General features: G+C 41.4%; 2 protein-coding genes across 2 annotated transcripts; both read right to left on the minus strand.

Annotated features, from left to right (window-relative positions):
• Nucleotides 1-6,491: 6,491 nt before the first annotated feature.
• LOC113269195 (olfactory receptor 3A1) lies at nt 6,492-7,451 on the minus strand. The gene has a single exon (XM_026517936.1). The coding sequence runs from the start codon at nt 7,437-7,439 to the stop codon at nt 6,492-6,494; it is 948 nt and encodes a 315-aa protein (XP_026373721.1). The 5' UTR covers nt 7,440-7,451.
• Nucleotides 7,452-19,919: 12,468 nt separating this feature from the next.
• Nucleotides 19,920-20,867, minus strand: LOC113269196 (olfactory receptor 3A2-like). The gene has a single exon (XM_026517937.2). It carries the CDS (start codon nt 20,865-20,867, stop codon nt 19,920-19,922), a length of 948 nt encoding a protein of 315 aa, XP_026373722.2.
• Nucleotides 20,868-22,857: the final 1,990 nt, after the last annotated feature.

Here is a 22,857-nt window from a genome sequence, read left to right on the forward strand (position 1 = left end):
CATTTCCCAGCAGGCTGCTGCTTGTGGCCAGGTGACAGAGGGTAGCCTCTTCCTTGGGATTCTCTGATTCCATGAATAATGGCGGTGGGGGTGGGGTACTTACTAGGTCTGAGCATGTGTACTCAGAGTGCAAGGAGCACCGTAACAGCACGAAAGGGGAGCCAATGAATAAACACCCCAACACGCCCTCCTTAGACAATTCCAGGAGGCATTCCATACGCTCACGCTCAACCGAGTCTCCGCTGGATGTCCATAGCAGAGACTTTGGTGGTAACCCCTCAGTCAGGTATGCTGCTTCTTTCTTTGTCTCCTCATAACCTGTCTTCCTCCCAGGGACCCCTGCTCCCTGAGATGACTTCCCAGTTACGCACACATGCATCTTGTCTCAGGCTCTGCTTTTGGGGGAGCCTGACTAAGACAGCTACTACTGGGAGTAGCCCTAGGAAGCACATCCTCCAGATGGGATTCTGGAACTGGACCATTCAGCACTGTTTGGGAAGGTGGGGTTGGCGATAACCGTAGCTTCATTACTGAGACTGAGTTGTGGTGCGTTGGGGTGAGGTACAGGCGAAAGGTTAAACACTGGGTCATGTGCTAGCACTAGCACATTCATATGAGGAGAACCATGGTAATTATAAGAATTGTGGAGTTTTAAGAACTAAGGGTAGCTTCTGTTAACTTTCCTGGAAGTCTGAAGAAACAATGATAGGGACAGGTCAGGCAACGATCAATTTAGGATATGTTGTGAAAGCCAGAAAACTTCCTTGGCAACGTTTCATGAGGCATTAATCTTCTGCAGCCACAAGGCAGACAGCACTGAAAATTGGTTCTCGTACCTAATTGTAAGGGTTACAAAACTACAAGGGAGGCTGAATGTGCGGTTTAAAGGGAAGGGCACCTCCTGTGCTAAATCCAGGGCCCTGCTAAAGAAGGAATGAGACCCTGAGTCTTGGGATGGGGATATTTGAGAGGTTGAGCATGAGAATTTTGAACCCCCAGTCTCTCTTGTAGCCACTTGGCAAAAACATCCCTTCCCCTTCGCTGGTGGAGATCAACCTCCTTTTGTGCGATGGCCATGAAAAGACCTCATTTGAAGCAGATGCCTTACAAGATGATTCTTTCCCTCCTCAAGAACATTTCCCGTGTCTTCTCTGTACCTCCAGAATAATTGGGATTGGGTCTCAACACATTCTGAGAAAAGCAATCCCACCCATGATGCAAGAGAAATAATTTACTCACTGAAAAGAATCCCATACCTGGCCGTGAGAGGCTGAATAATGCCCCCCCTTGATATCCACATCTTAATCCCTGAAATCAACTTTATATGGAAAAATCAGGATCTCGTAAACGTGGTTGCTATGGGTCTTCATCTGGGGAGATGATCCTGGTCCATTCAAGTGGGTCCTAACCATCAGCCCAAGAGTACTGACAAGAGAGAAGATGAAGGATATTTGATTATAGAAGAGAAGGCAACGTGAAGATGGGAGCAGAGCGGTAGTGAGGGGACCACATGGCAAGGAATGCCAGCAGCCCCTGGAGGCTGGGGGGACAAGGAATGCCAGCAGCCCCTGGAGGCTGGGGGGACAAGGAATGCCAGCAGCCCCTGGAGGCTGGGGGGACAAGGAATGCCAGCAGCCCCTGGAGGCTGGGGGGACAAGGAATGCCAGCAGCCCCTGGAGGCTGGGGGGACAAGGAATGCCAGCAGCCCCTGGAGGCTGGGGGGACAAGGAATGCCAGCAGCCCCTGGAGGCTGGGGGGACAAGGAATGCCAGCAGCCCCTGGAGGCTGGGGGGACAAGGAATGCCAGCAGCCCCTGGAGCCTCTGTAACAAACTTTCCTTGCTGACATTTGAAGTTAGCCCTATATGATTCATTTTGGACCTTTGGCCTCCAGAGCCATGGGAGAATACATTTCTGCTGTTTTAAGTCACTAAGTGTGTGGCAGTTAGTCACAGCAGCAGTAGGAAACTAATACACTAGCCAAATTATCCTGGCAGGAACTGGAAGTGCCTCTTGTTTATAGAGGAGCAATGTGGGAGTGGGTCATGGGGGCCGAAGGAGTAGGTGGAACGTAAGGCTGAATAGGGAGAGTTAATCAACAAGGAAGCACTTTTCATGATTCATGATTTAACATCCCGGCAAGGATGCCTGAAGCCTGTCCTAATAAACTGCAGAGATGTCTCTTTGAAGCTGAATGTTGGTTATAGGACCTCTTTAAGATCTATAGGTTGGCAGGCCTACCTCTGGGAATGTGTCTTCCTCCAGGTCCTTGTGGGCACAAACGTTCCCAGCCCATCACTTCAAGGTTATGGGGTCACTTTAATCTACAGTTGGATGGAGGTCAGTGGGGTAACCTCTGGGTGCATAGAAGAATGTGTCTTCTGGTGGGTCCCTGCACAAGCAGGAGTATTCCCGGCCCATGACTGTGAGGTGCAGGAGCCAAGTTATGGGCCTTTTCAGTGTCTTCAGTTGGACTGAGGTCGGAGGGCCTGAGAGGCATGGACGAATGTGGGGCGCTTGTCCCTGGTGGGGCAGGACTGGCAGCTAAGAGGGGTGGAGCTGGGTCATGGGCAGCTTCAGTATCCACAGCCAGGGTCAAGGTTGGCAGGGCTATTAACTGGGGTGCAGGTGGGCGTGATTTCTGTTGGGTCCCTTGGCAGGTGTTGCTGGTGACAGGACCAAGGCCAAAAGGAGCTGTAGCTGAGTTCACAAGGGGACCAAGCTGCTTCCAGGTCTGTAGCCAGGACTATTGTTGGCACATATGCTGCCTGGGCACAGGTCTTCCTTCTCAAACAGCCCTCCCAGTCTTGGGTTCCACCAGGGTCTCACAGTCTCCTACCTAGAGCCCAAAACTCCCACAGCAGCATTTTCTGTCTAAAATATTGTTGCTGAGGGAGGAATGTGAGTGGGGGACTTCCTCTTCTGCCATTTCACAGTCTCCTATTTTATTTACATATGTATCTACTCATATATATATATATATATATATATATATATATATATATATATATATCATGTACACTGTACAAGCAAACTTGTATTTTACAGGATTGGGGCAACTTTTATCAACTGGGGGAAAAGTTAGAACACACACAAAAATAAATTCTTTGTATTTTAAATATTTGACTTAAATATAAATGGAAATATACTAGAAAAACATCACTGACAAATATTTATACAACATTTAGATGGAAATGTCATTTTTTTCTAAGTGTGTTGGAGCAAAGAAGATAAACTTCATGAAAATGTCAAACTTCATTTGGGCAAGAGAAGCCTAAGCAACATAAAAGACAAATGGGAAACGGGGAATATATTTGCAACATACACAGCAAGGAGATATTACCCTAAAACCGAAGTGTTTACACCAATTGTTAAGATAAACTACCTCCAAGGTGCAAAAACATGAACTGGCAATTTTGAAAGCATAAACACAAATAAGAAATAAATATATAAAAATCAGTTGACTCATACTCATAAAAAAGAAATTAAAATTTAAAAATAATGCAATATTTAATCTAATTATCAAAGATAAAAAATTCTATATATAACACCCAGTTAAAGCAAGTGAGGTAAGAAGCATTCCTACAAACTGCCAATCAAGATGTAAAGTGATTTTTGGCAAAGAGAAAGGCAGACTATTTACCAAGTTTTAACTTTGTGTTTCCTTACATGGGTACACACAGATACACACACAACCTTTATGAATTTAACCAGTGAAATAATTTCCGTTCTATGGAAACATATATTAGCCCCAGTATTATTAGCAATTGCAGAAAGATAAGGAAAGAAATAAAATCCATAAGGATTTGTTAAACAGATTATAGTTTATACGTAAAATGGAATATTATGCAGCCTTTAAAATGGATAAAATTGATTTGTAGGTTGATATGTAAAAAATCATAACGTGTAATGCAGAGAGGGGAACAGCACATTGCAAAACAGTGTAGTGTTTCACTTGCGCGTGTGTGTGCGTGCAAGTGTGTGCTTGTTCATTTGTGTGGAAAGCTAAACAACTATTTCCACTAGGTCTTTTTTAAAAAAATTGGATTACTGAGGGAATGGTATAAAAGAGTGACAATGACATTCTGTATTGTCTGAACTTTTACAACATGACGTAGTACATGTATGATAAACTTTTTAAGTAGCAAAAGATTGGAATAAAAATTTGGAATAAAAAAAAAACCTAGGCAAATTCCCAAGGGAAGGTAATCTCCAAATTTTTAAAGAAACCCTATGATCCTGGAGAGTAGATGAAGTGCCAGGAATCAGTGTCTTGGGTCATCATTTATGATGTTGAAACAGTTGATCCATTTTACTCCACTAATTACACATGAAATCAACCCTTGAGGCTTGAGATGAGTGTTCATATGGAAGAAAGGTCAGAGGCACAGGGATTTTTGGAAGCAAATAAGTGCCCTTTTGCAGCAGTGTTCGATGCTGGTGAGTAGAAAAAATGGTGGTGAAAGATGTGGTAACTCTTCGGGGTAAACTGGGTGAGACAGTCTATTCATTCAGACTAGCAGAATCAGAGGCATGACAAGTGGAAGAACCTTGATGGTTTTATTACCTGTGCCTCTGTCAAGTAGTGCCAGACAACAAGTACATTGCTGATGAGAGGAAGTGATGAGGTCAAGACCATGCTGTAGATCTTCCTTGGCAGTTTTCTTGGCCCTTTGAGGAAGCTCACTGTAGCCGTGAAGTTTATTTGGTAGCTAAGAAAGGGTCAGGAAAGAGCTCTCGTTTCCCCATGCCTTTTGATAGTCTTGGCAGGCGTGACTCAAAAAGCAGAGAGTAAGGGGACTGGGTGGATGGTTAGTGACACATTCTGATGACATTTTAGAGATGCAGGTGGATAAAATACCCAGCACTTCCTTTCACTCTTTGGCCATCTTGTAAGCCTCCTTAACTTCGAGGAGCACCTTCTGTTCAGAGAAATGGAAAATGAGTCCCCTGGATAATTTTTAGCACTTTCAGTGAAACTTAAAATGTTTTTTTCTCCTCGGAAGAGAGGATAAGCTACAATGATGGTATTAGTTGGGGTTGTATAAATGGGTTCTTGCTGGACATACAGAACAAGAAGCTGCCCTGTACAGAAGCCCACCTCTTTCATCCCTGACTCACTAATTTTATTGCCCCTCTTCCTTCCTCTGACCTTTTAACTGTCCCAAGGCATCTTATCCTATTTCTCTAACTTTCTCATCTCCACTCTCTCTGTACGCCATCGGGTCCTCTCCAGTGCCTCAATCTTTTCTTCTCAGCCCATTTGCTTGCAATTTTCTCTGATTTTTCCCCATTTCCATCTTTCTTCTTCATTTTCCCACAAACTTTCCACCTCTAATCTTGTTCTGCTTCCCTCCCTCATGTCCTTTCTCTTCATCTCCATCTTACTCAATCCTTTCAACTCTTGCACCGCCATGAAAACTCATGGAGAAGTCATGCCACAGGTGCAGGTCAAAAGGATGTTTTAGAGAAATGAATCAGGAAACATCAGTGGTTTGGTAGAGATTCCTAGAATGGGCAATGCATCTCAAAGAGAGTTTAGAAGGAAAATACAGCCAAATACAGACTGGACAAAAGCCTGGGAAGCAGCATGCAAGATGAGAGAATGTTCTAGGTTAGAGACTGCTCTCCTACTGAGAAGGGAAATTTTAGGGGAGGCCTCACCATATCGCTTTATTTACAGATACGGATTATCTCAGCAGGAAGGTTTGGGGACTGAGAGTGAGGATTTAGAGAGGAAGTTCATATTGAGCAGCTTGGGGTTTTTTCATGTTTGAATAATATTTACATTACAAAAGATTATCTTTTCAAAAGATTTGAAGTACATCAGGAAAGATAGAGGAGGAACATTCATTTTATAAGATTTATCATATGTGTTAAGGTAGTTTTAAAAATTTGCACACAGGGATCATGCTCTTCAGAGTTACTAGAGAACACATGCCCAATGCAACTTCCCCTCTGTCCCCTCTATACCCCATGGTATCTGTGTGATAGGAAAAGATCGGAGTGCTTTTTTTGCTTTGTAGAAACCTGATGGGAAAAATAAAATGATTCTGATCTCAAGGCCCATGTTTTATAACCAGACCCTCCATACCTGAACTTTTGGGAATCACATGACCTGCTAGTGGGTGGGAGTGGGGTGGAGAGGATTTTGATCAGATATTTTTGGGAATCCAGACTATAACCAACTTGTGGGATATGTAATAGTCAAGGATCTGAGGTTTCACTTCTACACAGAAAAGGGAGCATGCAGGGACTGAAACTGTAATTTGTCAAAGGGGCTGGCCTCAGCAGAGCTTACACACCTATTGTCTATAAATTGGGCACGACTGCTTTGGGAAACAATAACTATTATCCCTAACAAAAAATCCTCATATGCAGGGAGACAGAAGCAATTATGGACCATTTGTCTTAGTTACTGGCTTTAGAGTATTTCTCTTTTAGTTCAGAAAGAGAAAAGGAGGGAGTGACATTCCAGACCTCAAGATCTTGTCAAGCTAGTGACCGCCTCCCCTTGAGCACCCGCCAGAGGGCACCCTGTACATCAGGGTTCCTGAGGCTGTAGATGATTGGATTCAGCATGGGGTTGAAAACAGTGTTGAAGACCCCAACTCCTTTATCCTTGTCTGAAAGCTTGGCTGAACCCAGTCGCATGTAATTAAATATACCTGAACCATAGAATATGACAACCACAGTGAGATGAGAACCACATGTGGAGAAGGTTTTCTTCCTGCCCTCAGCAGAGCGGATTCGTAGGACTGCAGCTGCCACGTGAGCATAGGAGGTGATGATGAGAGCCAAGGGGGTACCTGCCATTATGAAACCCACAGCAAAGAGCAGCAGCTCGTTGAATTGGGTGCTGGAGCAGGAGAGCTGGAAGAGCTGTGGGAGGTCACAGTAGAAGTGATTGATCACATTGGGACCACAAAAGTTGAGTGTGGCTATGGCTACTGTGTGGGTCAGTGCATTGGTGAAAGCTAAAGCCCAGGACACAGCCACCAATATCTTCTGGACTGTCTGGTTCATTCGGGCGCTGTAGGTGAGGGGCCGGCAGATGGCCAGAAATCGGTCATAGGCCATGGCTGTCAGCAGGAAGCAGTCTACCCCAACCAAGAGATGGAAGAAGAAAAGTTGGGTGAGGCAGGCTCCATAGGGAACTGTATGCTTGTGGAACAAGAGACGAGCCAACATGGAGGGAACAGTGACGGTGATGCACCCAACATCCAGCACTGATAGGTTCCCCAGGAAGAAGTACATGGGGGTGTGGAGTTTGGGCTCTACCAAGATGGCAGCCAGGATGCTGAGGTTGCCTCCAACTGTGACCAGGTAGGCAAAGAGGAAGACTACAAAGACAACTGGCCACAGCTCTGGTGTCTCCACCAAGCCCAGCAGGATGAACTCAGTAATGGCTGTTCTATTGGCCCCAAATTTTGACTGCATTAGTTCCTGCAAGGAAATATCCAAGGAGAAAAAGAATCATTCCTCTCAATATATTGATTCAAAAAGAAGAAACAGACTCTGTAGGGCAGCAAAATTTGCCAATCCAAATGGCATGTGGATTATTTTAGGCTGATTACTTTTAAAAACAGAAGTCTCAGGAAGAACCTTTGCCTTCCCCCCATATGCCTTAAAGATAGAGGACTTGCTCCTGGAAGGGAGCTATCACCATAGATACCTACAGTATCACATAAACTAAGCGTGGTAGACAGGAAGCATTATAGTGACTAACAGTCCACAATAGGATTAATTGACAGAATAAAGTAAGACTGTAAAAGTTGTCAATATAATTATTCAGGAGGTAAAACTAATTGGTATATATGCCTTTCCCAAATGCCCATGAAACATTCACCCCTCCAAAAAAGAGCATGTTGGAATGCCTGGGTGGCTCAGTTGGTTAAACATCCGACTCTTGATTTCAGCTCAGGTCATGATCTCAGGTTTCTGGGATGGAGCCCCTCACTGGGCTCTGTGCTCCACAAGGAGTCTGCTGGAGATTTTCTCTCCTTCAACCTTTGCCCCTTCCCCTTCTCTCTCTCTCTCTCTCTCAAATAAATAAATAAATAAATAAATAAATAAATAAAGTTTTTGAAAAGAGCATGTATAAACCTGAAATTCAGAAAATTCCAAAAGAATAAAAAATACAGGTAATAGTATTTAATTGTAATCCAATTTAAGGAAAAGTGATTTTTAAAAAATAAATCCTAATGTTTTAAATAATCTGTAAGAAACGGCTGCACCAGAGGGAATCAAAACTAAAACTAAAGAACATCGGGGAAGGGTGAAAAGGGGATAGTGAAACCAGCACACACTAGAACATGAGGGTTATTACTAAATCAGGGTTCATAAGCAAAGTTATAACCCTAAGTAAATACATTAAAAACAAAAAATAAAGTGATTAAGTAATCAGATCAAGACATTAGAAAAAGAACTATAAGAAACGGGGAGAGGCTGGTAAGAGGTACAAACTTTCAGCCATAAGAGCAATAGGAATTTGAGGATCTCATGTAGAATGTGGTGACTATAGTTGATAACACCGTGTTATATAATTGACATTTTCTAAGAGAGTAGACCTTACGTGTTTTCACACACAAAAGAAAAGCTAAATGTGTGAGGCGACGGATGTGTCAACTTGGGTGTGGGAATCCTTTCACAATGTAAACATATATCAAACCTTCATGGTGGATACTTTACATATATTATAATTTTATTTGTCAGTTTTACCTCAAAAAAGCTGAAAAAATAGAAAATAAAATAACATTTTATGAGCTTTTAAAAAAAGAGAAATGAAGTGTCCATTACTAATGTAATACAGGTATTTAATACATGATACAGTGGCATCTTAAATGGATGGGAAAATGTACTGTTCGATAAGTACTATGAGGGCAGTAGTACAGCTATCTGGGAAAAACTTAAGTTGTACACAGACCTCATATAATTTGCAAAAATAAATTCTAAACAGATCAAAAATTTAAATATAAAAATTAAACTGGGAAGTTTTAGGGAAAAATTAAAGAACTTAAATAGTGTAAGGATGACTCAAAATATTGAAAAAAATTAAAAATAACCAAAATTAATGATTCCATTAAAATTCAAAAATTCTGGCAAATTAGCTAAGCTGGAACTACATTTCCCCAAATCTTGTTCTCTGTGTGGGTGTGGGTTAGTGGCTACAAGGGGAATTTGTAAGATAGTTGTAAGTCAGAAATGAAAAGTTAAAAAAGGCAATTTGGCATTATATTCCAAAATTACCAATGTATTTTCTTCTTACCTGGAAATTCCACTTCTGGGAATTTATCCAACAGATATATGGTCACATATAAGAGGTGACATACGCATGAGGTTATTTGTTACAGCATGGTTTGTGAGAGCAAATAATTGAAAATAAACTGTGTTCACCACGAGAGGGCTGAGTAAATTAATTTGGTATATCCTTACAAAGGAATACTATTCAGCTGTGGGAAACAGTTCTGTCTGTGCTGACTCAAAAGATATCAAAGCCATATTATTAAATGTAAAGCACAACTGGTAGAAGGAATATAGTATTCTTTGGTTGGTTTTAAAAAGAAGGGAAAGAGCTCTCTCTCTCTCTCTCTCTCTCTTACACACACACACACACACACACACACACACACACACACACTATAAATTCTCTGGTTATGGAATGGCTGAGTCATGGGAATAAAAGACACAGTATAAGGAATATAGCCAGGGATACTGTAGTAGCAATGTAATGGGACAGATGGTAGCTACACTTCTGCTAAACATAGTATAGTGTATAAACTTGTCAAATCCCTAAGTTGTACATCTGAAACTAATGTAACATTGTGTATCAACTATACTAAAATTAAAAAATAATAAGAAAATATAAGTCTATTTAAATAATTAGATAGACTGTCATCTGGGTAAGAAAATGCAAGAAGAAAAGGGATGAATACAAACAATTGAGAATTAGGAAGCGTTATTGGGGTGACTGGGTGGCACAGCTGGTTAAGCATCCAACTCTTGGTGTTTGCTTAGGTCATGATCTTAGGGGCATTAGATCGAGCTCTGCACTGGGCTTCACATTTCTCTCTCCCTCGCCCTCTGTTCCTCCCCCATGCAAGCTCTCGCTCTCTCAAATAAATAAATAAATAAATAAAATCTTTAAAAAAGAATTAGAAAGGATGATAGCCACAGATACACAAAGAAAAAATTAAACAATTTTTAAAGATTATTTATTTATTTATTTGACAGAGAGAGAGCACAAGCAGGGGAGCAGAGGGAGAGGGAGAAGCAGGCTCTCCGCTGAGCAGGGAGCCTGATGCAGGGCTCGATCCCAGGACCCTGGGATCATGACCTGACCCAAAGGCAGATGCTTAACAGACTGAGCCACCCCGGTGCCCCAGAACAAATAAAATTTTAAGTGAATAATACTCCCTTTAACTCTATATTATTTAAATGGAAAATTTCAGTAAAATAGATACAATTGTAGGAAAATATAAATTAAAATATATTCAAGAACAGTCTTAATACTCAAGTAAACCAGAAGTCAAAAAATTGTCAAAGAAATAATTACCCTAGTAGCAATCTCTAGCCACATAAAACTGCTGAGAGAAGTTTGATTTAACTTCAATGAAGAGAATATTCGCATGCTATGTAAACTTTCCTGCAGCACCAGAAAAAAATTTAAGCTTCCCAATACCTTTTAAAAAAAATTGTAGTTGACAATGTTACTTAAGTTTCAGGTGTACAACATAGTGACTGGACAAGTCTATACGTTGTGCTCTGCTCATCAGAGTGTGGCTACCATCTGTCACCACACAGTGCTTCTGTGGCTGTACCTTTCATCCCCGTGACTTATACATTCCATAACTGGAAGCCTGTAACTCCCACTCCTCTTCACCATTTTGCCCATTCCCCCAATCCCCTTTCCCTCTGGCAACCACCAGTTTGTTCTCTATATTTATGGGCTCTTTGTTTTGTCTTGATTTTTAGATTCTATGCATAAATAAAATTGTATGATATTCGCCTAATATGTTTCATTTAGCATCATACTCTCTAGGTCCTATAGACTTTTTATGAAGTTAGCATACATTTGATACTGAAAATATAAAATTTTTGGAAGAAATATATGAAATATCACTAGAGAGCAGCTTCAGTTGCAACCATAGAAGCAAAATGCCATCTATAACTACAGGAAATTTTAAATATCAGAATACTTAAAGAACCTATCATGATTAAGAGACCTCTTATAAAAAATTGAAGATGATTTAATATAAGTAAATGTATGTATATAATATATCAGAGCAATTGCCTAAAAGGTACTTTTTACAGGTTACAATCCATTCTTGATTTAAAAGAAAAAAACATCGAGCTATTGTCATCTAGGAATAGAGGGGTACTGCAGGATCATTTCTAATGGAGAGTAACAAACAGGAGTAAGAGAGGGATCCCCACCGTTACATCTATTTTTATCATTGTCCTAGAACCATCATGAAATTAATGTCAAGAAAGGGATAAAGAAAGGGGGGATAATAAGAAGGGGGAATGAAGCATGAGAGACTATGGATTATGAGAAACAAACTGAGGGCTTCAGAGGGGAGGAGGGTGGGGGAATGGGATGGACCGGTGATGGGTAGTAAGGAGGGCACGTATTGCATGGTGCACTGGGTGTTATATGCAACTAATGAATCATCGAACTTTACATCAGAAACTGGGGATGTACTGTATGGTGACTAACATAATATAATAAAAAAACATTAAAATAAAAAAAAGAAATAGAAAAATCAAGTTTAAATATTGAAAAGGAAGAGAAAGCAAGTTTTTTGATTGTCCATAAAAAATAATGAAGAATTACTGAAAAAAGTAGCAAGATAAAAATGAAACATACAAAAATATACATTCCTTATCATCATCATCATCATCATCATCATCATCAGTGTATATTGATGGAAAACATTATGTAAAACAATAAAAAAATTAAATTCTTATGTTAAGTGACTAAAGCAGGATGCAAAACTGTACAACATGGTGTTATTTTAATATTAACACAGACAAATACACACTCATACTCTCACACTCTCACACACAGAAACAAGACTGGAAAGAAATACCAAACTTTATTAGTGGTTTGAGTAATAATGCGAATGGTTTTTATTATCTTTCTTCTATTCTTCTCTACTTTCTGGTTTTTCTACCGTGAATGTAGATTATTTTTATAATATTTTATGTAGTACCACCTCCTGGGAATAATCACGAAATACTAAGTCCCCCATCATAATGAAGGAACTATGCAAAAGAAACCAGAAATCCCTTCCCCTGTGATATCTACAGTTCAGGTTGTCCTGGTGTCTTTGATACTGACCGAATTTCCTCGGGGCTGTCCCTGACAACAATTGCAGCTAGGAGCTGTTAGGAGAATTGCCCTGGGTGAGGCACTGTGCACAGTCCTAAGTGCTTTATATGTATTAACTCCTTTATTCCTCACAACCCGCACTATGAGATGGATACCTTTTATAATCCCAATTTTATAGAAAGAACATAAGTCACATAAAGCAAGAGGCAGAGGCAGGATGTTAGCTCAGGTCATCTGACTCTAGAGCCCCTGCCTCTTAACCTTTACACATACCACCGCTCCAGGTGAAGCCGGGTAGTTCTGAATTCTGTCTGAATCCATTTCTGACTCATGCTTATGACTCGAAGGCCCACTCCCGCTGTAGCTGTGCCCTTGCAGGTCCCAAAGTCTTGCCTTGCACGCTGCGGTTGCTCAGGGTCAAACAAGTGCCTTGGCTGGATCGCACCCACAGTCAGCAGTTGCCCCAATTTCCCTTTTTTTATTTTAACCCATGTCATCAGATGGCAAACTCTGTTCTCCTACATCCCCACCTTTGCTTTTGCTCTTTTCTCTATCTAGAATATCCTTCTTCATTGTCACATGGTCAAAGTCTTTAAGACTCAGCTCAAATACTACCTCCTCCAGAAATACCTTCCTGATGTGCCCATTTTTAAGGGACATTCGCATCTTCAGTATTCCCAGCACACTTCAGTTGTATTCACGTGGCACTTACCACTGTACCTTCCAGCACAATCATTTAGTGATTTAGTGTAGTTCTCTCAGTCCAACTGAAGCATAGGACTCATGTCAGAATTTAGGAACTATATGCATAAACTCATTTTAGTTATGTGCCATTCATAAATGAATACTGACTGCACTCATTGACAAATGAGTTTTCTGACAAAGAAGGCATCATTGTGGGATACAGTAGTGAAGAAGGGGTTTCTGGACAAGTGGGAATTTGTTCTAGGCTTTGAAGGATTGGTATGACTTGGACAAGGGAGAGTCAAATGAAAGGCACAAGTGACAGTTGTAGGAATGACTCCTCCACTTATCTAGATGGGGCATGCGGTGCATGTAGCAATCCATACACGGACATACAGCTTTTTATATAAACTTCTTTCACATATTTTCTATAATCAGAAGAAATATTCCTCAAAAACGAGTAAGTCATGAGTCAGAATAATATGCTGTCCTAGTAGCTTCTGTCTGGCCCTCAATCATTGAGAGATGAAGCTTACGTAAGATCTCCTAAGTTCTGGGTTGTTCACCAGACTATTGCTATAGGATCAGTCTAGGATTAGTCTGTGGCTAACCAAATCACAAGAGTAATAATTGATGAGGAAGCCCTTCTGGATCACCACTCTTGGGGGTCCATATGAGTCCCAGGCTTGCCTCATGCCGTGGGAATTCCCTGCTCTGAAGTTCCTATAGGTTCTCCACGTAGCAGTGTGGGTCTCAGTGAATTGGTGAGGCCACCAGCAAGGCTTGGGTTCTGGGCAGGGAAATTGAATACTGAATCTCATCCCACTCATCCCTAACAGTCAGAAGAAAAACTTCATCTAGAAAAGAGAGGATTGGTAAAGATGCCTAGAAGGGGAACCTCAATCTCTGGGGAATAGTCCCAGCTCTTCCACTCACCTGATATGTCATCCTGAGCACGTCTCTTATTTTTGCTTTTGAGACTTAGGTTGCTGCACCTGTAAAACCAGGAAGTTTGACTTAGTAACAAGTAAATTTCCTTCCATTTTACAGAAGAGCAGAGGGAGGATCATAAGAAAACTCACCTGTAACCACACGGAGGCCAGTGAGGTTGCATGGGAAGGAACGCAAGGGAGGTGAGAATCTGCACAAGCTCAGTCAGCTACTCCAGGGGTCACCAAGGGTATATAGACGGAAATTAGATAAAAAAGAGGAGCCCATCTCTGTCATGGGGCTTCTCCACCACAGGGTAATGCTCTTGTGTCCTTAAAATTGCCCAAGCAGGGAAGAGGAGGTGGGAGACCTAACTAAATAATACAAGTGCTAATAAATAGAGCAGTAGTAAAGCAGCGGTGCCTCGTACAGCCGTCGTGATCTAGAATTTCTCCAAATCTTTATCTCCATCCCCCATATTGATCTATGAGGATAGATGGGGCAGTCATCCCGATAACTCCACGTAACAAGAGGGGATATAAGGGGGATCAGCAATGAATCTGGGTCCCCGGTCTAGGTGTTGTTCTCCCAGATGTCTGGGCCAAATGGGATTTGGGGGCAGAGACAAGCTGACTCCTAAGCTGGGGATGAGGAAGAAACCCAAGAGAAGAGGCAAAAACTGGAGATGCCCTTTCCAACTTGAAATTCTCAATGAATCCCCAGGAACAAAATATATTCTCCCCTAGGGCCTTGTTAGTGAGGGCCACAGGCACTGTGTCTTGGGAGCCCCAAAACGATCCTGAGAGAGTTGGTTGAAGCACTGTGCTGTGCTGTGCTGGGAGGGAGCAGGGGACCCCTGGGAAGGTGCCCCCCCATGATTATCTGGGCCAGACCCTTAGAAAATAAGAATTTAGTGATAGCGATGATGAGAGAGGAAATTGGAGAGGTTGTATAATGTAACCCTTGGACTCTTAGATCTTCCTCAGTAATAACTCACCTAAGTCCATGTGATAGCTTACTCTCTTTGGGAAGCCTGCTGGACTTTGTAGACAGCTAGACCTGCTCTTCCAGCTATTAGCAACTACTGAACCCCTTTGGACCCCAGTTTCCTTATTTGTGGAATGAGAGTAATATCCTCTCAAAATGCTGTTGGGTGGATTAAATGAAATAACACAGATAGAGTTCCTAGCGGGAGACCATTATGTTATTAACATAACAATAATTGATAACATGTACATGACCCCACGGTATAAGATTTATATGCCCTAAATCCCAATCAACTCTTACAACATTCCCTTGAAGTAGATATCTTTACTATTCCCATTTTAGAGATAAATGATTGAGGTTCAGAGTGACTCAGTAATCTGCCTAAGGCCACATACTTAGGGCTTTGAGGAGTTGGGGCTCAAACTTGCATTTGTCTGATTCCAAGGTGCATGATCTCAACAATTATGCTATGTGATCGACTCTTCCACCCCCGTCCAATTAACCCCTGTCCCCCAAACAATATACTTGTTTATACTGTTGTTTGTGACCAATATTGCTTCTAATATGCAATGGACTATGCTCCAGGATGAGCCTAAGGCATCCTCCTCTCAGTAATAGTGGCCTCTCACCACCCCAATGGCTTAGTCCACAACACTGGGATTGACTTCCAGCTGCTGCCTCCAGTGTAACCATCTTGCTCTCCTATTATATCTGCTTATTCTCACTGCAAAGAATTATGACCTCGACTCAGTGCTCTTAGGGGGAGCTGACCTTCCAGTGTTAGGCTGGCATGGTTGTCCTAGGGTGGAATATATAAATGTTAAGGCTTTTTATCATTTAGTAACATTTTTCTAAAGACAGATTAAATCTATATTTAATTGGAGCTCTAGAAGTTGTTCAGAGATGGCAGGAAAACAGTAATACTTGAAGAGTATTGTCTATGAGTTTATTTATAAAGCATATATTTGAAAACATAAAACTATTGAACTTCCAATTGTTGGAAGACATCAAAAACAAAGATGAAAGAAAAATGGTGAATTGGGAAACTGTTAGAATTATTTGTAAATATATGGCTAAAGATATTCACAATTCATAACGAGTTCCCAAAAATCAATTAAAAAATTAACAATCCAGTAGAAAAAGAGGCAAAGGACATTAAAAAAAAAACAATTTTCAGGGAGCCATGAGATTAGCAAGGTGGCAGGATAGGCGGTCCCAATATTCATCTCCAGGGGCCCCACCACTGCTGTGCCCTGCTCTCTGAATACCTCGCCACCTACAAGATGGGAGCTGCCACTGCTTTGTACCCCACACACTGGGTCCCAAGTCATAGCTCTGGCCCAATGTCACCAAGACAAGGTGTGCTGCTGTGTGACTGCATCTTGGTTCCTTAGTAGAAGCTTTCACCTGCCATCACCAGGGAGTCCTGCCATTGTCCTGTGCCTCGCAACCTAGGTCCTGAGTCAGGGCTGTGACATTCCATCACAGGGGCTGTGTTGCTGTGGCTTTGTGTCCCAACTCCTGGGCCCTAGTCTTGGCAGAGACCCACATCACCGGGCTGCATTGCTGTAGCTCTCTGTCCTGCCCCCCACGTCTTGAGTCAGGGCTTTGATCCACCATCACTAGGACTGTGCTCTTGCTGCTTTTTGCTTTGCACTCTGGAGTGCTGAGTCAGAGTTCTCACCCAGTATCACCAGGGCCAAGCTGCTACTGCACCCTGCCACTTAGCCCCAAACCACCATTGTCCTTTGTTATCCCTGGGCTCGCCACTGCAGCATTTTCCTTCCCTCTCAGAGCCTGAGTCACCGTGAGCCCTGGAAGAGCAGACCCTAGTTCTATGGGAGACCTGCATGTGTTCATATGTCAGACACTAGCACCACCACCACAGCAAGTGCACTTAATCCCAGGACTCAGACTCAGTGGCCACCATGACTGCCAACCCAGCAGACCTGGTGCCAAGAGGGATCCCCTTAGCAAGAGCTTACCCCCATGGGCAAATAGAATAAGAGAATGCCAGTAGCCTTTACCACCAAGAACCCCAAGAACCCTAGCTGCCGTTGTTTGGACCTCTAAATACCCCTGTGGTCTTTGCCAGTGTTGAACTGGCATCTGCCCAGCAAAGGAAGCCATTAATAAATTGAAAAGGCAACCTGTGACATGGGAGAAAATATTTGCAAACCATATATTTGATAAGGGGTTAATAGCAAAAATATATAAAGAACTCATGCAACACAATAAGAAAAACACATAATCCAATTTTAAAAGTGGGCAAAGGATCTGAATAGACCTTTTTCCAAAGAGACATACAAATGGCCAACAGGTATTAGAAAAGGTACTCAACATCACTAATCATCAGCACATCAAAACTGTCATGAGATGTTACCTCACACCTGTCAGGTGGACTATTATAAAAAAGACAAGAGATAGTAAGTGTTGATGAGATGTGGAGAAAAAATAAACCTTGTGCTCTCTTTGTGACAATGTAAATTGGTAGAGTCACTATGGAAAACAGTATGGCAGCTCCTCAAAAAATTAGAAATAGAACTACTGTATAATCCAGCAATCCCACTTCTGGCTATAGATATGAAGTAAGTGAAATCACTATCTCACCAGGATATCTGTAGTTTCATGTTCACTGCAGTGCTACTCACAAAGCCAAGATATGGAAATATCTAATGTCCTCTGATGGATGATTAGATAAAGACAATGTGATATATAGATAGATATTGACACACACACACTCACATAATGGAACTCCTCACGCTTCTGACGATGAGGACGGAATTTGATAGCATTATGCTAAGTGAAATAAGCCAGAAAGAGAAAGATGATTTTGGTACCACGTGTATGTATGTGGCATCTTAAAAGCAAAAAAAGCCAGCTTCATAGAAACAGAGAGTAGAATGGTGGTCGCCAGGGACTGGAGTGAGGGCAACATGGGGAGAGTAGGGCGAAGGCCACAAGCTTTCAGTTATAAGATGAATAAGTTCTGAGGATTAATGTACAGCATGGTGACTACAGTTGATAATACTACATTCTTGAATTTGAATAGATATTAAACATTCTCACCACACACACACACACACACACACATGAATTAACTATGTGAAGAAAAGGATGTGTTAATTATCCTGTCCTTGGTAATCATTTCGCGTGTGTGTATACATATCATCATGTCATACACTTTCATTTATACAATTATATTTGTCAATTATTCCTCAATAAACTTGGGAAAAATTAATTCCCAGTGAAGAAATAATAATGGATTATATTAGTTGGCTCAGGCCTCCATAACAAAATACCATAGACTGGGTACTAAACAACAGAAATTTATTTTTTCACAGCTCTGGAGGCTAGTAGTCCAAGGTTAGGTGCCAGCATGGTCAGATTCTGGTGGGAGCTCTCTCTTCCTGCCTTGCAGGTGGCTGCCTTCCCGCTGTGTCCTCATGCAGCATGTCTCTTGCTCTTTTACAGGTCACAGTCCACCGGGTTGGGGCCACAACCTAATTTAATCTTAATTACTTCCTAAAATACCTCATTAATACTTCCTAATTAATCTCATTTAGCCTTAATTATTTCCTAAAGACCCTGATTCATATACAGTCACATTGGGGCTTAGGGCTTCAACATATGAATTTTGGCGGGACCCAGTATAGTCCACATCATGGATAATAAACATTTGAAAATATATTCAACCTTAAGTGATGTCAAAGAAATGCATATTAAAATAATAATTAGTATTTTTCAACCATTATAATGTCAAGAAACAGAAGAATTTATTTATAATAGTTACTGTTAACAAAGTTGTGGGGAGCAAGAAGTCTCACTAACCATTGTAACAATAAAAGAGTGAATTTTTTGTGGGATCAGGGGAAATATATATATATATATACACCTGTTTTTATTTTTTTCGACTCAGGAATCTTACTAATTAGAACTTATTGAAATGCTTGCAAGATAATAAAAACACATCTTTGAAGAATATTATTTATATTATCAATCGTAATTACAGTAACTCTAGAAACAATATAAACCATCAGAAGAAATATGGTTAAGTAAATTATGGTTAACTCATAAATTAACATTAGGCAGGTATTAAAATAAGTAAGGTAAGTTTTTAAATATTTTGATAGAGAATAAAGTCTACCAAGTAATGGGTAAACAAAAAAAGACATGGCATGACATGCCCTTATAGATATGACATACACGTAAATATTATTATATTGATAAAAAATATGTAAATGTATTTATATATGTATAAAAAACTAGAAGGGAAGCACCAAATTCTTAACAGTGGTTTCTTCTGGAAATTGAATTATGAAGGGCTTGGATAGAGACGGTAAAGATTTGACTTTCATTTTTCACTGGTAAAATTTTGTTTTGTTCTCATTTTTATAAACATAAATTCTAATGGGAAATTTAAAACCAATGAATGATATTTCCATTTTAGAAAAAAATAAGAAGTACCAAAGGAAGTATAAACTCTTCACTGTTAAATACCCTAGAATCTTGCAATGTAGACAGAGTACTCAATGTCTCAAATTATACTGTACTAAGTCTAGAATCTTGTGTGGGATCCTGGTGTCAGAACAAGTTGGGGAAGCTGTTTCAGGGGAAGCCAGATGGGAGGATGTACTAATACTTGGTACCAAGCTGTGACTTTCCATATTCCAGTTTGCAGAGAATCTTTGCTGGAGTATTTTTAGGGACATCAGCAGAAAATAAACAAAGGGTCCTGCCTGTAGGACCATGAGTCTCCCAGAATGCAGAGCGTCCTGGGTTCTAGCTCCAACTGGAGTGGAAAGGGTAACTAGGACGAAAAGGCAACTAGCCAAGGATTTTGGTCTACAGAATCTGTAGATACATTACCAGGTAGAGCCTCCTTGGGGAACAAGAAGTCTTACTTCGTAACAAAAGTCATTTTGCTCAAGGATCTAGGAGAGACAGGAAACACTTGCTGTAGTTCTGCCCTTCTGATACACTCCTCATACAAGGGCTCGCTTCCCCGTGAACACCTGCCGCAGAGCCCCCTGCACATCAGGGTTCCGGAGGCTGTAGATGAGTGGGTTCAGCATGGGGCTGATGACAGTGTTGAGGATGCCAATCCCTTTGTCCTTGTCTGAGGCCTCCACTGAGCCCAGCCTCATGTAGCTGAAGACACCTGTCCCATAGAATATGCCCACCACAGTGAGGTGGGAGCCGCATGTGGAGAAAGCTTTCTTTCTGCCCTCAGCAGAGCGGATTCGTAGGACTGCAGCTACCACATGGATGTAGGAGGTGACAATGAGAATCACAGGTGCACCTGCCATGAGGATACCCAGTCCAAAGAGCAGCAGCTCATTGAGTTGGGTGCTGGAGCAGGACAGGTGGAAGAGCTGTGGGAGGTCACAGTAGAAGTGATTGATCACATTGGGACCACAGAAGCTGAGTGTGGCTATGGCTACTGTGTGGGTCAGTGCATTGGTGAAAGCTAAAGCCCAGGACACAGCCACCAATATCCTCTGGACTGCCTGGTTCATTCGGGTGCTGTAGGTGAGGGGCCGGCAGATGGCCAGGAATCGGTCATAGGCCATGGCTGTCAGCAGGAAGCAGTCCACACCAGCCAACTGATGAAAGAAGAAAAGTTGGGTGAGACAGGCTCCATAAGGAATTGTATGCTTGTGGGACAGGAGACGAGCTAACATGGAGGGAACAGTGACGGTGATGCACCCAACATCCAGCACTGATAGGTTCCCCAGGAAGAAGTACATGGGGGTGTGGAGTTTGGGCTCTACCAAGATGGCAGCCAGGATGCTGAGGTTGCCTCCAACTGTGACCAGGTAGGCAAAGAGGAAGACTACAAAGACAACTGGTCGTATCTGTGATGTCTCCACCAAGCCCAGCAGGATGAACTCAGTAACAGCTGTTCCATTGGTCCTGGATTCTGGGTCCATGGGTCCCTGAAAGGGATCAGTGTTCGCAACTTAGTTATTCAAGAAAATTGTATCAACTCACTCTCAAATGCCAAGCCCGAGGCTAAATTTCGAAGTGTCCCTAGTGGTTATTTGTCCACTCCTTAGGCACACCTCACTCATTAACCCTCGTCTTCACCTCATTGCCCTCACCCAAGTTCCAGGTGCGTTACACCACAACTACCTTGGTATTCCCCCTTCTTGTGAAAGATATATAAATCCTTTCTTCCAGTGTTCCCTAGAATCAAGGAATGAGGTCCTCCCAACAACCTGTGTGAAGAGATTTGGGAAAATATGATGCTAAAAGTAAAAGTGAATAGGTAGTAAAATAGAAACAACAGAAGAATGTTGTAAGTATATTACAAAGGAATAAATATATGGCAAAGAAGCAAGAAAAATGTCAAGATAAACAGAATTAGGAAGTGAAAGGCAGCAGACCAAAAATAAATCAAATGTCTTTGGTATACTATCTGCTCCTGACAATCAGCTATAAAACCCAAAAGTCCCAAGAGTAAGATGAAATCTTATAATATAAAATGAAGCATGAAGCAGAAAGTGAATTTATACCTGAATCGTATATGTAAGCACCTAGAAAAAAGACCCAAAATAAACATCTCTCAATTCCACTGACTGGTAGGAATACGGGAGAATTTTAATTCTTTTTTTCCACTTTTCTTTTGCTTTTAAATGATCTACAATAAATCTGATTACTTTTATAATACTAAATATATTTTTAATGATCTGTTTCCTCCAGATTACAGAGATCTTTAAAGGCCAGCAATAACAGCTCAAGGGCTCCTCCTCTCTGTCACGTTTCCAGAAGGTTCAGGGAGCTCCTACCCAGCAGGTTAAAGGTTTAGAGTGGTACACCCATCTTCCATCTTGATTTGCCTCACTGCTCCGTGAAGTAATGAAATAACACTTGCTTCATTTTACTTCCTTTACAATTACAACCCACTTGTAGTGAAATAGCAGACTTGCTTACCAGCTTCTGCCCACATTAATTTATGCGGTAACCATCAGTGGAAGTTTATGGTCTCTTTTATTCTCTGTGTGCATGTTTTAGCAGAAGATGAATGTTTTAAGACTGTATTTATCTTCTACTCATTAAACTGATTCCTTTGACTTTTTTCTGTTTTTTGATGGAACTTTTAAAATATAGTAACCTGGTAACATTGGTACTGGAAATATTTAGGGATTTTTAAAATTATAATTAAACACATCACAGATAATAATAATTAAAAGTTGTGATTTTGACAACTGTATTATGATATAAGAATTATGAAGATAGGTTCCTAAATACTGAGGAATACTTTAAAATTCAAGACACAATGTCAATTTTCCATCAGTAATGTAGATCCTGAGTCATGGTGGGAGGCCCACATCCAGAGTAATATTCAGCTGGAATCCACTGGTGGAAATTACCAGCCTGGTACTTGTTAAATATTTTGACTAGAACCCTCACCCTCAGCATGGCCTCCTCAGTGCACGAAGCTGTAATCAGTACACCCTGTATATAGTGTCATTGAGTCAAAGAAGTACGAAGTTGGTTGACATCTTGCAGGGTATCTACTTCCTCATTTTACTAAAGAGGAAACTACGGTGGAGCATTGTGGGGCTGGAGTTGTTGGGATTAGAGTGAACACTGGATATACTTATAAACTGTCTGGTTTTCTATTTTTTAAAAAAGTACCTAATCCTGGGCCAGCCCATTGTATGCTTGCTACCCCAAATAACTCTGAGGCTATCAGAGAAGGATTTGTATGAGGACACCAGAAATTTGTTCACTGGTTTGACCAGCCCAAATTGGCTGCTTCCAACCAGGCCCCCAAGGGGCATTTCCTGGCACTTACTGAGGGATGGAAGAATCCATGTCTTTAGGGCTGCCCTGGGTGTCCTCTTCTTCTTCTTCTTTTTTAAATTGTATTTATTTATTTGAGAGAGAGCGGAAGCGAGAGCCAGAGGGGACAAG

The sequence above is a fragment of the Ursus arctos genome, unplaced genomic scaffold (genome assembly GCF_023065955.2).
Source record: "Ursus arctos isolate Adak ecotype North America unplaced genomic scaffold, UrsArc2.0 scaffold_24, whole genome shotgun sequence".
Taxonomy (NCBI): domain Eukaryota; kingdom Metazoa; phylum Chordata; class Mammalia; order Carnivora; family Ursidae; genus Ursus; species Ursus arctos.